Source organism: Hylaeus volcanicus, chromosome 7, assembly GCF_026283585.1.
Source record: "Hylaeus volcanicus isolate JK05 chromosome 7, UHH_iyHylVolc1.0_haploid, whole genome shotgun sequence".
NCBI lineage: Eukaryota > Metazoa > Arthropoda > Insecta > Hymenoptera > Colletidae > Hylaeus > Hylaeus volcanicus.
The window spans coordinates 18,697,406-18,711,835 of record NC_071982.1 but is presented as its reverse complement, the minus strand read 5'-3'; the positions used below and the strand labels follow the sequence as shown (position 1 = coordinate 18,711,835).

The 14,430-nt window shown below is 42.3% G+C and overlaps 1 protein-coding gene across 1 annotated transcript in view; it reads right to left on the bottom strand.

Moving 5' to 3' along the window:
* Nucleotides 1-352: 352 nt before the first annotated feature.
* Nucleotides 353-14,430, bottom strand: part of LOC128879666 (neuroendocrine convertase 2) — a 34,908-nt gene continuing 20,830 nt past the window's right edge. Inside the window, exons 8-13 of the mRNA XM_054129023.1 lie at nt 12,587-12,799; nt 7,670-7,770; nt 4,784-5,017; nt 4,160-4,324; nt 3,960-4,077; nt 353-3,793 (exon numbers count right to left, since the gene is read on the bottom strand). Of these exons, the coding sequence (XP_053984998.1) occupies nt 3,629-3,793; nt 3,960-4,077; nt 4,160-4,324; nt 4,784-5,017; nt 7,670-7,770; nt 12,587-12,799 (996 nt within the window). The 3' untranslated portion in view covers nt 353-3,628. The remainder of the gene's footprint in view (nt 3,794-3,959; nt 4,078-4,159; nt 4,325-4,783; nt 5,018-7,669; nt 7,771-12,586; nt 12,800-14,430) is intronic.

The following is a 14,430-nucleotide window of genomic DNA, read 5'->3' as shown; positions in this document are numbered from 1 at the left end:
AATTCTCTTCTAAATCAATGAAGTCACACAATCGTTTCGAGGAAATTCCCAAAAGGAAACTACAATTTATTAATAGTCAAAGCGATAATTTCTACTCTGAACTATATTTTGCATGGCCATGTGATGATCCTTCATCGCACAAATTTCCTAAAAAAGTAGAAATAACGAGAAAACGTCGACGTACAACACCAACGCCCATAATTTTCCCTACGCCCATTCGAGTTGTCGCGTAAAAAAGAGAAATGAGAAACGAAGGAAAGAGTTGCAATCACTCCTCGATCCGCTCCGATACGTTCTGCGAAGGGGAGGCGGTGACGTCAATGGATCCCAGGTATAGCACATAAAAACGATGCAGGCCAAAAAAATAAAGATTTTATTCATCCACGTACATCGCGTACAGAATAAGGTTGATTAAATTCACTTCGACTATGTATATAGATATATATGTATATATATATATTTTTTTTTTCTGTATTTATATATAATATGTATTCATTTGTTCTTTTCGTCCTTGATGTTTATTTATACATTTTCGGACTCTCTGACTGCTATGTATCTAGAGTTATCTACACGTCTTTTTCTGTTCAATTTATTTATCTCTTTTCATCTTACACTATGTTTTCTGCTCCTTCATACTTTTCTCACACACACTCTCTCTCTCTCTGTCTCTTTCGCTCTCTCCATGCATTCTTAATCACTTCCTCCTGGACACTACGCGTCCCTCATCGTCCGTTTGAGATTCGAACAAAATCGTGAATTTCGTTTGCAGCGCGGCGAGCTCAGACCAAAATCGTCTCAAAACTACGACATACGATCGGTACGATATGGCCAGAACGCATTGCTCGATGGTGTCGCGACCAGTTCCCTTCCAGCTTGATTTTAGTCTCGTTCTACGCGCGGGATTGTTCCTCGAGAAGAGTAGGGATCGGGAGGGTTTCTTTTGTTAGCACACACACAGAGATCGTGTAAATATGTGATACGTGTCCCGTGGAAGGCTCTCCTGCGAAACTGGGAGCCCAACCTCGCGGTAACGATCCTTAAAATGGATCACACGCGCGATCCCAGTCCCACCAGTCGTGCCTTCAGCTGGTACCAGAGATGGGCAATATTTTGTTCAAATAAAATCCAAATTAGGGCGATTTATTCTAAATACTTAGTCCATTCGATAGTTATGGAAGCAAGGTTTTTATAGTTCGGACTGTATCAAAGGTTCTGGATACTTATGGACATTTTTCGAACACTTGTTTCTTGGTCGTACCATTGAAGATAATGAAGATCTGTCAATAACTGCTATTGAATATTTCATTCGTAAATCATAATGTTTGTATGTTTCACTCCTTTTCCTCAAATTTCTTCTGATGTTTAAGCTGAGAATTCGTATTCTATAAATACTGATAGGTTTGTGTTCGTTGCTCCAAGGACCATTATCTCTTCTTCTATTGTCTAAGGATTTAATCGACGAATAATAGGTAAGAAATTTGCCCATCTCTGACTGGTACGCTATACTATAAATCCGAAATAATCTTATGTGTCTTTTGGTCGTTAAGAGTACTCAGTTTCATTGGCCATGACGATCAATCGTCAGCCGATCGCCTAATACTGATGGACGTCCCGAGACTCTCGAAAGTCACGAAATATAATTCATCGTGTATTTTAACATTCCCATATTTTAAATCTCTTCTATATAGATTTTTAACGTATAAATTTTCGTTCAATTTCAAACAACAAGAGGTTACAAGCACAACGTTATAAAGCAATTTTTATTCTCGTTCTCACTCTAATTTCAGAACCCAGTGGAAACCAGCTATAAAGTCGAGCAGTCAGCCAGTATAGTGAAATGCTCGTGTTTACGTTACTTCCATCTCTAATTAAACGTATACTTCGTTCTACGTTCTGTTTTTTTTTTGTACATAAAAACTACGCCTCTAAGAGAATGTTATTAAAAAGTGTACACGTATATTCTTTTTGTTTGCTTCTGAAGCGTGCATACATCAGACGCCAAATTTTATTTGATCAAGAAGCTAATTGATTGCGTGTCGTCGAAATCGAATCGATCCATGCGTGCCAACGTCGAGCAGGATTCGTCATTTCTCTAGAAACGTTGACGGTGTCGTCGTGATCATCGACCTGGCTGCTACTGATACGGTATATCGTCGGCGAATTTTGTAAAAAATCGTTATCATCAGAAATACATTGTGCGTAACGTGGAGGACCCGAGACGCGTAGATATGTCAGTTCGGTGTGAGAAGATTAGGCGTAATTATGGTTGTACTCGAGACGAGTGCTCGAAGACAAAAACGTCCAATGTTTACGGTAATAGATGAAACTTTATTGGCCCTGAAAACGCCTGCTACGACAATGATTAAGCGACGATAAGAATAGTTCCGAAGGTCGTCGATATAAAAAAATGCTTTTAGCCATTGAGCACCTCTTATCAATCGCGAGGAAGCTACCATCAAAGAGCAGAGGTTTCGACTGTTAACAATAAATACTCAATGGCTAACAGCACGAGTGGAGTTCCATGGCCCAATACATACAAAAAACTGGAGATCCAAAAGTACGAAAATTTGCGTGTTCCGAACCTATTCAAGGAGTAGAGCACCCCCGCGACAAAGACTGTCTTCCCTATTTCTGTTTCTACGAAGCAAGGTATATAGATGCATATAATTATTAATATATAGTCGAATACCTAATAGTCTACGATAGATATATATCACTCAAAATCATTCTCCGTGGTTCGTTGGCACGCACGAATCGACACTATTCTTCTTCGCCGGTTTGGGTTCCCCTCCCAACTCGACAATTGCTAACAAGTCGCAATGATAAACTCTCTCTTTTTTTGATTGGTTCAAGGTAGACCAACTAACCGAGTTGGGAGGGCGACTCAGGGATATCTTCGTTACCAAACGAAGCCCTTGGTTCGATTCTCTAAACCTAGGACTTTCGGCTTCTCTATTACATCAGTCTGCCGTCTCGACACGCATTACCATCGTCAATCTGTCTCCAGTGGTCAAACTGGTATTTACGCAGAGTGTTCGTTCAGAAAATTAATAACAAATATAACTTCGGACGTCGACTCTGGCTAGATATCCATTCACAAAAAAAAAAAAGAAACACTGAAGAACGTCGATTATATTGTTGACACATACGTACTCGAATAGACAAAGACAACTCTAGGGTAGAGATCGTGAGACATCGCTAAACCTCGGCCTTTCAGCTTGTCATAACGCAACTTCTATTGCACATACATTTTGCTATAATACGGTAGCTAAAGTCAACGAATAAATAAAATAAATAGTTTCGTATCGTCTAAAGAATCTTCTTTCTACTCGAAGTCAACGTCCACCAATAATAATACTATCTACACGAAAACAACAACTACAAGCCGATAAACTATTCAAATATATCACAGGGTCTTGACAGAAACGCAGTTGATTGTGTTGAAAGATTGAAACGTAACCGGATGGGATATCAAGATCGTGAACGCGAAGCTGTCTGACAAGAAATCAGGGAAACAGGGCGCGTTGCGTTCGAAATTTCTCGCCTGTATAAATGTCGTTTAAACGATAAGACTAGTCGTCAAACATCATTCGATATGAACATTGCTGGATGTTTTCGGGGTGGGTATTTACATCGCAGCGGATCGTTCCTCGTGAGCCTTCTTGACGATCGCCAGTTTAGAGTGGGGATCAGCCGCAGGAAGTCCGGTGTATGGTGGCTCTCTGGTGCCGTGAAGCATCAGAGTCCACTCTCGGAACCATCCTTGCTGTGGAGTCTGAGTATTGAAGCTCACCTAAAAGACATCTCACTTGACCAACGAGAAAAACTATCGATCGACTTTCTGACAATGAATGAGTGGGTTAGGTCTGGCTGGGCTTCCTTTGCTCTGGTATGTAAGAAGTGTTTATTAATCAAGACCCTGAGCAAAAGAAGACCTTCCCACGTGTTGTTAAATTTACCTCCAGCAACCAGGTTCCCTGAGGATATTCTCCCCAGGTGTGAGTCGTCATGAAAGGCCATTTCGTGAAGCCGTCCCTCTGGTCGTCGTCGTTCACCCTTCGGCTCAGGATCATAGACCTGAAAACGATTCCCTTTAACCCAATCCTTCCCAATGCTAAGAAAATTCTATCCTGGCGAGGTATAACTATTGCAGCCTCACCTTGTCCCCATGGGAGAAGTTAGGAACAACTCCAGGTCACCCCGACGCGTGGCGTTCACGGAAATGACGGCCTGCACGTGTTCCAAGTAGTTGACAGCGTACTCGGTGCCAGCGCAAGCATCAGTCTTTATTTTCAAGAGGATCGATCGGTCGTTCGTCAATTCCCTGAAACGAAAATCGATCACGCGCTTATCGACGAAGTGTACAGACCTCGCAGAAGATTTAAGTGTTCGCTTGGAGACTCTAAGGCTTTGACTTTTTTCATTATGCGTAGTTGTAGGATTAAGTTTGGTCATCTGGGGTCACCCAAGGAAAGGTTACCAGGAGTAAGATTGCTACAGGAGTCAAGGAACTTAATGGCAAAGAAAAGGAAGTCTAAATGTTCTAGTCGTGTAGAACAGAGCAGAAACGAGTAGTATGATGGAACACGCAACAGGAGGGTGTAGGGGTGCCCAGGATCAATACTCAGGTCATCCACGAATAATAACCCCAAGGAGACGTTTACATGCTTTTTGACTCTCCACAACGCGAAAGCGGAAATCCTACTTTCTTTGACCTCGATAAGCTTTAGTTAATTGAACTGGGTGCCTAAAAACGCTTATACTATTTATCAAAAGCACTCACTGCATCTCGAGGACCGAGCCAGCTTCACAGTGATACCGTGGGGGGACAGTTTTCCATTTTTTCGCCAAAGCAACCATCGCTCCAGCGTCCAGCACGCCGTAACCGAAGAGGTGGTTGAATTCCAAACCAACCCCGTTCATTGTCCAGTGAAATCTTCCTTTGGCGTCGAACAGGGAGTTCCTCTTCGACGTCAGCACGGTAAGATGTTGAATATCGCGCCAGGTCAACTGAGGACTAAAATGTAAACAAACGTTTTAGAATCAGTTCTGAATTATTTTATTGTAGACTCTTTGATCTTCCATCGTTAACTCTAATAATTAATATTCCTGAGGAAATACACACTACGCGGAGAGCTTCTAAGTAACCATGTAACATTGCTGGTAATAAAGCAAAAATGGGTTTGGTCAATGTGGGTTCAGAGAGGCTGTACTGTCAGCCGACGATCAAAGGGGCTGAAAATACAGAGGGTAGGTCGCGAACATCAGGGACAGTGTCTCCCATTAAACCACGAGCTTTTAGGGGATACATTCTCCATTTCTGGGTCACGTTTCAGTGACTTGGTTGGACGGGACTCGTAAAGCCCAGGGACGAGCCCCATTAACGACCTTTCACTCTCTGCAAAGCTCCTGTTCTCTCCCTTAATTTTCACGAACACGGTCGCGCCAATGCGACGCGCGGCGTTGAATCGCGGAGCAACGAGCTTTGAATAAGTCGAATTTGCCGTCGTTGGCTTCGAACAATGAGGATCGTTGCTCCATGTTACCCAGATTCATTCCGAACGCTTCAGACTGTAAAATTCGAACAGGATTGGCGAGCTACTGTGGCGCGATATCGAGTTTCAGTTTAGTTTCCAGCGCCAACGTCGCGCGAATCGGCGTTCGCCGTTTCAAAATTGCGAGACTTTTAAACGAAACGAGGTAATTTAAAAATTCTTCCCAGAAATCGTAGGCGAATACTTCTAGAATAACGGAAAAATATAGGGAGGGGAGTTACTAAATTGTTTGGATAGAGAAAAATATAGGTCAACGCGGTAAATGCAATCGCGTTTGCATCACGAGCTGCTGGCAAAATTGCTCAACTTTTCACTTATTTTCTGGAACAGAAAATCTTTTAATCCCTTTGCACATATTTTTCCTTTGTTCTGGGAGTATTCACCTGCAAACTCCCACGAGAATTTTTAGATTAACTCGCTCCGATCAAAAGTTGATTTTTTAAGGAAAGAGGGAACATTTCTATCGGTGCATTTTGCTCGTTTTCAGTGAAACGGGTCAATAAAAATTCCAACGCGTAGCTCCCATAAAAATATTGAAAGCTTCGTTACGAATGGTAACACGAGGATGGCGAGAATATTACACGCGAAATTCCATTCGAAGTTCAGTCGTAATTCCCATAATAGCCCGTACGCGATGACTATTTTTATCGCAGATCGAATAACGAAATACGAGCTTTGCACTGTCCCATTTGATTACACAACCGAAGGGAAATGCAGAGCGCGATCCCCTGACTCCTTTTACGTCATGAATTACGATATCATTCAACATTAAACTGAACGACGAAAATATTATCTTCAGCATGTTCCACGCTGGAACGACTATCGAATGATCCTCGCTGATGCGCGTACAGAGATAAAGGGGAATTTACGTCGCTTACCGAGCATCCAGGCTCGTATAGCCGTGCAAATAGCGCTATAATTTGTTCTGGAATGACTCTCGCAACATCCAGTTTGTCAAATCTCGTGTACTAGCGTGAGAGGGTGAGAACAATCGATTTTTCCCGTATTTTCAATCCCTTGTGTTCTCCGTAATGCTCCTAAATTTATATATATGTGTGTTGTGTTTGTGAACTATACGTTGCTTGGCATTTGGGGAACGATATCAGTACGATTACGTTGAACTCGTTATTATTAGGGGTTGCAAGAGTTGATTAGTCTCTTTGATAAATCTTTAATTAAAAAAAAAAGTAGTCTAGGTCATTAAATATTGATCTACCTCACAGTGATGAATATAATTGGAAGACGTAACAGATATAGTAATTTATGGCAGCTAATGATCCCAATAAAACACACCCTCGATAATCACCAGCTCCTCACTGGTGTTATTTGCGTCGACATCCGCGGAAACTGATAATTGGACCAGATATACTCGCGCGCAATTCTATATTTATTTTATATTTATTCGTGCGACCATCGTTTTATTATATTTTATTTTCAGAGGGAAAAGCGTATCGAAAAAAGGGTTGACTCCGCAGCGTTTTTCAATCACTTGTTCGACCGTGTTTTTCTTCACCGCGATAAACGTAAATGCTTTCGCAACGATCGCCTGACCCGATTAAACCAATTTTTGTTTCGTGTTTTGTTCACTGTGAACGCTAACGTTCGTTCTGCTCCAATCAAGCGCAGAGACAAAGAACAATGGCGTCGCGATGGTAAAACGTTCGCCACCGTTTTTTCATTTTTCACGTCGGCGAAACAACAGTGCCACGGTCGCTCGGGTAAAAAAATTGAATTGAAATCCTTTTTTCTTTTTCGGAGAACAGATTAAATTCCCTGGCTTTTAAGCTTCCATGCCATCGAATAACCTCAATTATTTCTCGTGACGCGCTCGAGAAACGAGGTAACAGCTACGACGACACTATCTCTGCAAGTTCTTCGATCAAACTTCGGAACGTCTTCGAAGCTTATGGCGAACACGCCGTGCGTGTTCGAGACGCTGAAATTTCATTCACGTTGTAGATTGACGTCAGGAAGAATCGATTCAGGTTATACTGCAGGTTTCTGGTGTCAAGGAATGGAAAATGGTGTTTGAACGTGGGACTTTGAATATAAAATCTTTGCAGAGGGACTTTAGGAGTCTCTTTTTATTTATTAATATATTTTGGTGAACTTACTTAGCTTCCAGGGCGAGGGCAAACACTCCTGCGGCTTCTGGAGCAGCAGCTGACGTCCCGCTGTGGGTTCTCGTGCACTTGCCATACAGATCAGTGGTAGCCTGAAAAAGAAAGAAACGTCCGTGCTCAATTGCGACCCAGCAACTTCTGTTGAAATTAGAATTCAACCTGACGTTCGTCTGTACGCCTCGTTAAGAGAATGTACGTTGTTTGCATTTTAATAATAACTTTAATGCCCAAATCAATAGTGAAGGAAGTTGTTTCAAGCGATACCATACACTTTAATATTACAAAATACAACAAAAGTGAGAATAAAACTGGTACTCAAGTGAATTTGTTTCTTTACTTATTTATTTAAATGGCCTTATTTTTTAGTTGAAGTAAATTTCAAATAAAACACTTCAAACGTTGGGACCAAACTGTTAATGCCTCCTCAATGGAACTCAAATTAGGTTCACGAATCAATCAGTGCATCTAACTTCAGCTACCACAATCCCGAAGTTTCTTAGCCTTACTTCCAGTAGCTCCATTTCTAATCGCCTAACCCACCCCTCGCGGCTATAGTTAATCAGCAGCACCCAATATTGTGTTGCAACCCTGCGTCTCCAGTTCGCAAAGGACAATCCTCCATCCGATAATCGACGCGAGAACGTTTCAAACTCCATCCGAAGTTCTTGGGACACTTTGCGTGATTGATCTTTACACGAGGACACCGTCGCGGATCGAGCCCTATAACGCGATTGAACCGCGGCAACTCCCAAAGGCGATTAAAACGTTCCACTTCCAAACGGTGTAATTTCCTCCGGCGTAACCGCGAACGCACACAGAGAAAGTTTCCGCATTAAAAGTTCGCTTCCGGTCGCCCAGCGCGACGATAAAACGCGCTCCACCGAGTCGCGACGCTTTTGAAAAATTGCCCCGACGATAGACGACGTTTTTCACCATCCACGTGGAACTGTTAAGCACGAAATCTTGCATTCCATTTTTCACCTTCTCCTTTGTTATTGTTTTTCTAATTCTTTTTCGCAATTTTTCTTGAAGGATCGCCTGTCCCAGAGCGAGCTTGTAGATTTATTATTTGGTGTATCTGTTACTTTTATTTTGTACTGACCGCCTTTTCTGTAAAGCCTTTCCCTGGGGACAATTTATCGCGACGCGTTATCAGTGCAACGGAAACACACAGGAAATTGAAGAACGAAGAGTAATGCATTTGTTTTCCCTGAAGCCATAAATTTTCTACCCTCGGGTGCAAAGAACTTTCACTGATTTACGAGGAATATCCAAAGTGTATCCTAATAAGTGAGCTCCATTTCAGGTGCTGACTTCTTTTCTTCAAAGATCCACCATTCCAAGTAATCGACCTTGGAGTCACCCATTTAGATTTCCTCGAGAAAATAAAATTCAGTCCTTCTTGAAACACGCACAAACAAACCCTAGCAGTTTGGAAAACCGTCGACGGTGTTCGAGAAAAAAAATTCACGAAGAAGCCCAAGCTTCCAGCGTTACATAAGGGAGTCTCGATTCAACCCTGGAATCAATTTCAACATGGCCGAACGGAGAAAATACGTAGCAAATATGGAAAAAGTGTTCCTGGTTTTACTTGGAATTCCGACGACTGTAGGGAGAATAAATTTTATTTAAGGTCCGTGTAATCCGCGCCACGTGCTCCCGCAGTCCCCCCCGCGTTTTCCTTCTTTATTTTCCCGTCCACTCGAGGGCGAAATTTTCGTTGAACGGAATCGTGTTCGTCCATAAAATCACTGCTATCGAGCGGAAATACGAAGGAGAATCTATCCGGAAACGTGTCCGCGAGGCGAACGTTGTAAACGGCTCGAAGATATCACGCGGTGAACGACCAGCTTATAAAAGGTTATTGAAAGAAGCCTTCCATCGTTCGATGATTTTACATTTTCCGCCCGACAACGCGGACGCAACCTTCCGTGCATACATTATGCGTTCGGGTAAATAACTTCCCCCGACGTCCTCGGGGATTTTTATCGCTTTTTAGCAGCGATGAACACCGCCGGACTACATCGAGTAAACACCGCGAGGAAAAAGCTGGCGTTCGCTGAGGGTATTGAAAAAGTTCACGAAATGGTCCATTGGGGGTGTTTTTCGCGAGAAAATTTTATTGAGTCTGGAATTTTAGGAATGGGTGCATTTTATGGTAGCGAAATATTTGGTATACTTTTGAAATGGAAAAATGTAACACCACTGGAGTATGTAAATCGATCTTCCTGTGGTAAAGCAATCTAGATCGTTCGAAGAAGAGGAACAACGACTGGTCACTCTTTCTATACGAGGAAGCTCCTATATTGTGAGATCAAGCGGCCGCAAAGCCGCGATTTAGAGTTTACGAGGCTCGTGCAATCTTCCACGGTCCTCGTCTACGATAATCCCCTACGGACTGCATCATACTTCGGTAAATTTTATTTTATTAGAAACTCAAATTGAAAATAACAATTGTTTCATGTATTATTCAATTTAGTTTCACGTGAAATATTTTTGCATTTAATTGAAAGAAATGTCTTTAGGGCTAGTCATTTGTTCCTTCGTAATAGAAATAGTTACAAATGAATGTTGGTAGGTTTAATGTTGAATAATTCCCTACTAACTAAAAAATTCTACTTTGCCTCCAACGTACCTCGCATACTAACAAGAGAAATAACCATTTTTTTAATCAAATATCCACGGTCGCTTCGGCACCCACCCTTAAGAGTGCGCATCCCCAAGAGGGTAATCGTCTACCACGAGCTAATCTCACTCCGCGCGCACGAATAATAAGAAGCCGTAGCAGGGATGGATTTCATTTTAGCGAGTCTACGGCTCTCGCCACCCCCAGTGCTTCCATCCAGCTCTCTTATCGCGAGGCAGACGCAGCAGGACCTGCGATCCTTCCGTGTAAAATTAATACGAAATTATATCCATCCTGCAATTTTAATTCTGTTACACTATCTGTGTAACTTCTCTATACTTTACTTCGCTGACGAAACCTTCCATTTTCATTTTATGATAAATAATCCTCCCAGGAGCCGAGGGTGGCAGTTACGCGTGATCTATGGCTGCGACCGCCATAACAATGATGAACGAGTCCAAGGGAGCCTGTATCGCCACGCAACGATAGATCGATGAACCAACTCCGGAGCAAGTACAGTGCTGCAAAATTCACGAGCTGAAGTATCGAGTGCACTTTCGCAGCGAAAACAACTCCATCCCTTCTATCACTCTCAGACCTCTCTCTCCCTTCAAGAAAATCTTTCTCTACCATCCTACATTTAACACGTTGACTGTCAGGCTAATACTCTCGATCATTTCTGCTGTGATTAAATTCTGTTTACAGCCTTTTGGAAACTACATAATCAAACATTTATTGCGGTATTTATATTTGTAACTTCATCGAAATTCGATACTTTGCTCTACTGCCTGTGACTGACTGTATGGATGAAGCGACGATCAACGTGTTAAATAATACTAAATGCTAGTAATCCAAAATGTTGCTCGAGTGTTCGATTAGGAATGGAATGACCCAGTTTTCCTCCTTTTGTAACAGCCTGGAAAGCAAAAGGACGCGCACGTGCAGGCGTATTGAGTGTGGTATCATGTTCCGACTGCAAATTATTAACAACGGACCGCAGTAATTGTAACGAACGTTCGCCACGGCGAGGACCTCCATTCGCTTGCAAAGGAAGATGCACAACTGCGTGGGCGTTTCAGGGTCAAGCAGGAAGGAGAATCGAGTGGCGAGTGCGCGAGACAGGATGAAAATCGAGGTGAAACGCGTCGCTTCGTCGTCGAGATAAATTACGATGTCTACAGGGTGTTTTCTGCGAAGGCATGGACGCAATTGTGCGTCAAGTACAAGGCCATGCTGTTTTAGTTTGATGTTTTCAAATGTGTGTTCGTATAAATATGTTACCAAACTAAAATTATTTAGTTTAGTCAAACTTCTTCAATAGACATAGAGGGCACGAATATTTATGGGGTTGGCTGTATTTTCTGCAAATAAATTTCACCGTCTCGCTATTTACTGAATTTCAACTTCCACCCTAAATTTAATGATTTACCCATGCCGTGCTTCGCGCAAAGAGGAATTCAGGAGGAATTTCACAATGCTTTCGAGACGTGCATTCCACCTGCGCGTCGAGATTTCTGCCGCGTGTTCGCAGGGTTAATTTATTTTTATCCGACTCTTCGCATACTCGCTCGCATACCACCCCTAACGTTTCGAATGCTCGTTATGCGATACAGACGGATTCCTCGTAAACTGTGGTGTCTGGAGAATTTACTTTACGTTCGACTTTGAACAAATTTGATCAGGAACATAATCGAGTCATCGTCCCTGTGGTCGACAACCGCGTACAATTCAAGTGCACGACGAGCAGTTCGTTATGCTCCTAAGAGGCGCATTAAACCATGGGAAGAAGTATTAACGAGATATTAACTTTTATCGTTTTTGCAATTTTATCGTCAGCGACGGATCGGACCCCTGGGAAAGTTTTAAATCTCTTCCAGCGTAACTTGAAATTACGAATTCTTGCAAATTTTCAAAGTCGCGAACACCCTCCCCTTCCTCGAGGCTCTTAATGGATGAAGACCACGTTAACTTTCAGAATTTGTAGACACTTTTAATCTTGGATAACTCGGGGAGGTGATTAAAATTATCATGGAGGGAATAGGTCATGGAGCTACCTTCGAGAATTAATTTCACTGAAATTAACGCGGATCCGTACTTCTTCTTTTGCCCAGTGTTTGTACGTAGCTTAAAGATTAAGAAAATTTGTTTTCGGTTAGGACTTGGATCCGTTTACTTGGAATTAGTTCCTAAAGACTTTATTTTCGAGTAATTTAACTACTTACTTGCGTTAAATGGCTCGTAAAATTGAGAAGAGTAGGATTGAATGGGCCTCGACTACTTACCACTCCTATGTTAGGGTCTTTGGCCCCGTTGCTGAACGTCGAGGCTAGGGTGCTCGAGCAGCTCTCGTCGTAATGAGCGTTTTGCCCGTCGTTGATGGCGCTGTTAATGCTGACGGTCCACATGCTGGCTGCGTAGCCGTCGCAATTACAATCGTCCTCCCCCCCGCCATCCCCTGACGCCCACACATAGATGTTACCTAGCCCTCGTCGGCCCTGCAACACAAAAACGTGCATTAAAAAAATAATAACAGACCTTTTTCTATCTTACAAAATATGGAGTTTGAAACCAAACTTGTTTCATTTCTGAAAGACTGAGATCTCGATGGAGGATTCAGGTCCGATATCTTTTCTCAGTGTTGCTCCCTGGCGGTTACTATGGACCTAGAGTGAGATCACTTCTATGTCACCGCAAAGGACCTTTCTGCTTTAAGTCACTGCCGCCGAAAATCTAACTCAGTCTCCATCCGTCTCGACATTTTATTGCCTCGTTACCACCCTCGTTCCCGAAGGACTTCTGGTCCTGATTGCCTGCTCCTCCGACGTAACAACCTGTCATAACTCGCGTATATAACACGACGGTTGTTAAAGGAGATTTCGAAACTGGAGACGACCGTGAAAGCACCCGTGTCGTAACGATTATCGACGACGCTTCGAGAGCACTGACGGATAACGCTCGAGAACCAGACAGTCTCGCTTGAAGGACGGTTTTCGGTGCTGGTAAAGTTTTCGAAGAAGTCCGAAGTTACGAGACTCTGGATGTGAACCCATGACGTCCGCTAGGGAGCTTCAAATTAGTTCTTTATAACAAGTTCGGACAGAAAAAGACAGCGGAAAAATTAGCGGTGCAATCACACCCCTATCACCACTCTTAACCTTTCCATGAGATTATCGAAATACCATTCAAAATGAAATTTTCCCGCGCGCGTGCATTCAATATTTCCAATTGCACGCGTCCCCTTTTATTACTCGAATAGCATCATTACGACTGCCTGTAACAAAAACACTGGCAATAAATATCCGTGACCTTTGCACGGAAGATCTAATTATCTCTGTAATTAGATCTTCCGTGCTTCGATGTCTCTTCGATGAATTATCGACGTTTTCGTTTAGAATGAAGAGTGCACGCTGATTGGATTCGAAGCAATTATTGTTTAATTTATTATTAATTTAATACTCTGGTCTTTAATCTCTAATCTCAAAGTGTCCTTCGATGACTTTCATATTCTTGAAACGTTAAATCAGTCTGACGTCGTATACGAAGTTACACTTCAATAAATTAAGTAAAGTATGACGTATAAGAGGTAATTGACATCCTTCGATGGGGCTTAATTAAATTCCAACAACCCCCTCTCCGTTTGAGATTGTTTTCCTACGAATAGCTATCGACACCCTTTCGTCGATATTTAGTTTGATCTAAATTCGACCACGCATTCCCGAGATAATGAACTTTAATCGTTTGACGTCATTTGCGCGTGTGTGACGCACGGGAGACTCCCCTAAACGAAGGTAAGCGAAAAAAACGTGTGACCAAATTCAAAGGGCTCGTAAGAAACGTCGACGGAGTGATCGATACCCTTAAAGGGTGCCACGTTTACGTCACAGGGAGCAGTTTCATTCGATGAATGAGCAAGTTTCTCTCAAACATAGATTCTCATATTACCAAAATATTTGCAAAATTCAACTAGATTTTAATTGTAGCTACGATAAGTAAGATGAGCAATAACGAATCAAAGCTGTATAAATTTCATTTGCGAACCAAGTTTCTCTCGAGCCTGATCAAAATTTTATTATTCAAATTTGTTGGATAAGTTTCTATTAAATAGGTGCTCCTTCAAAGCTATTCT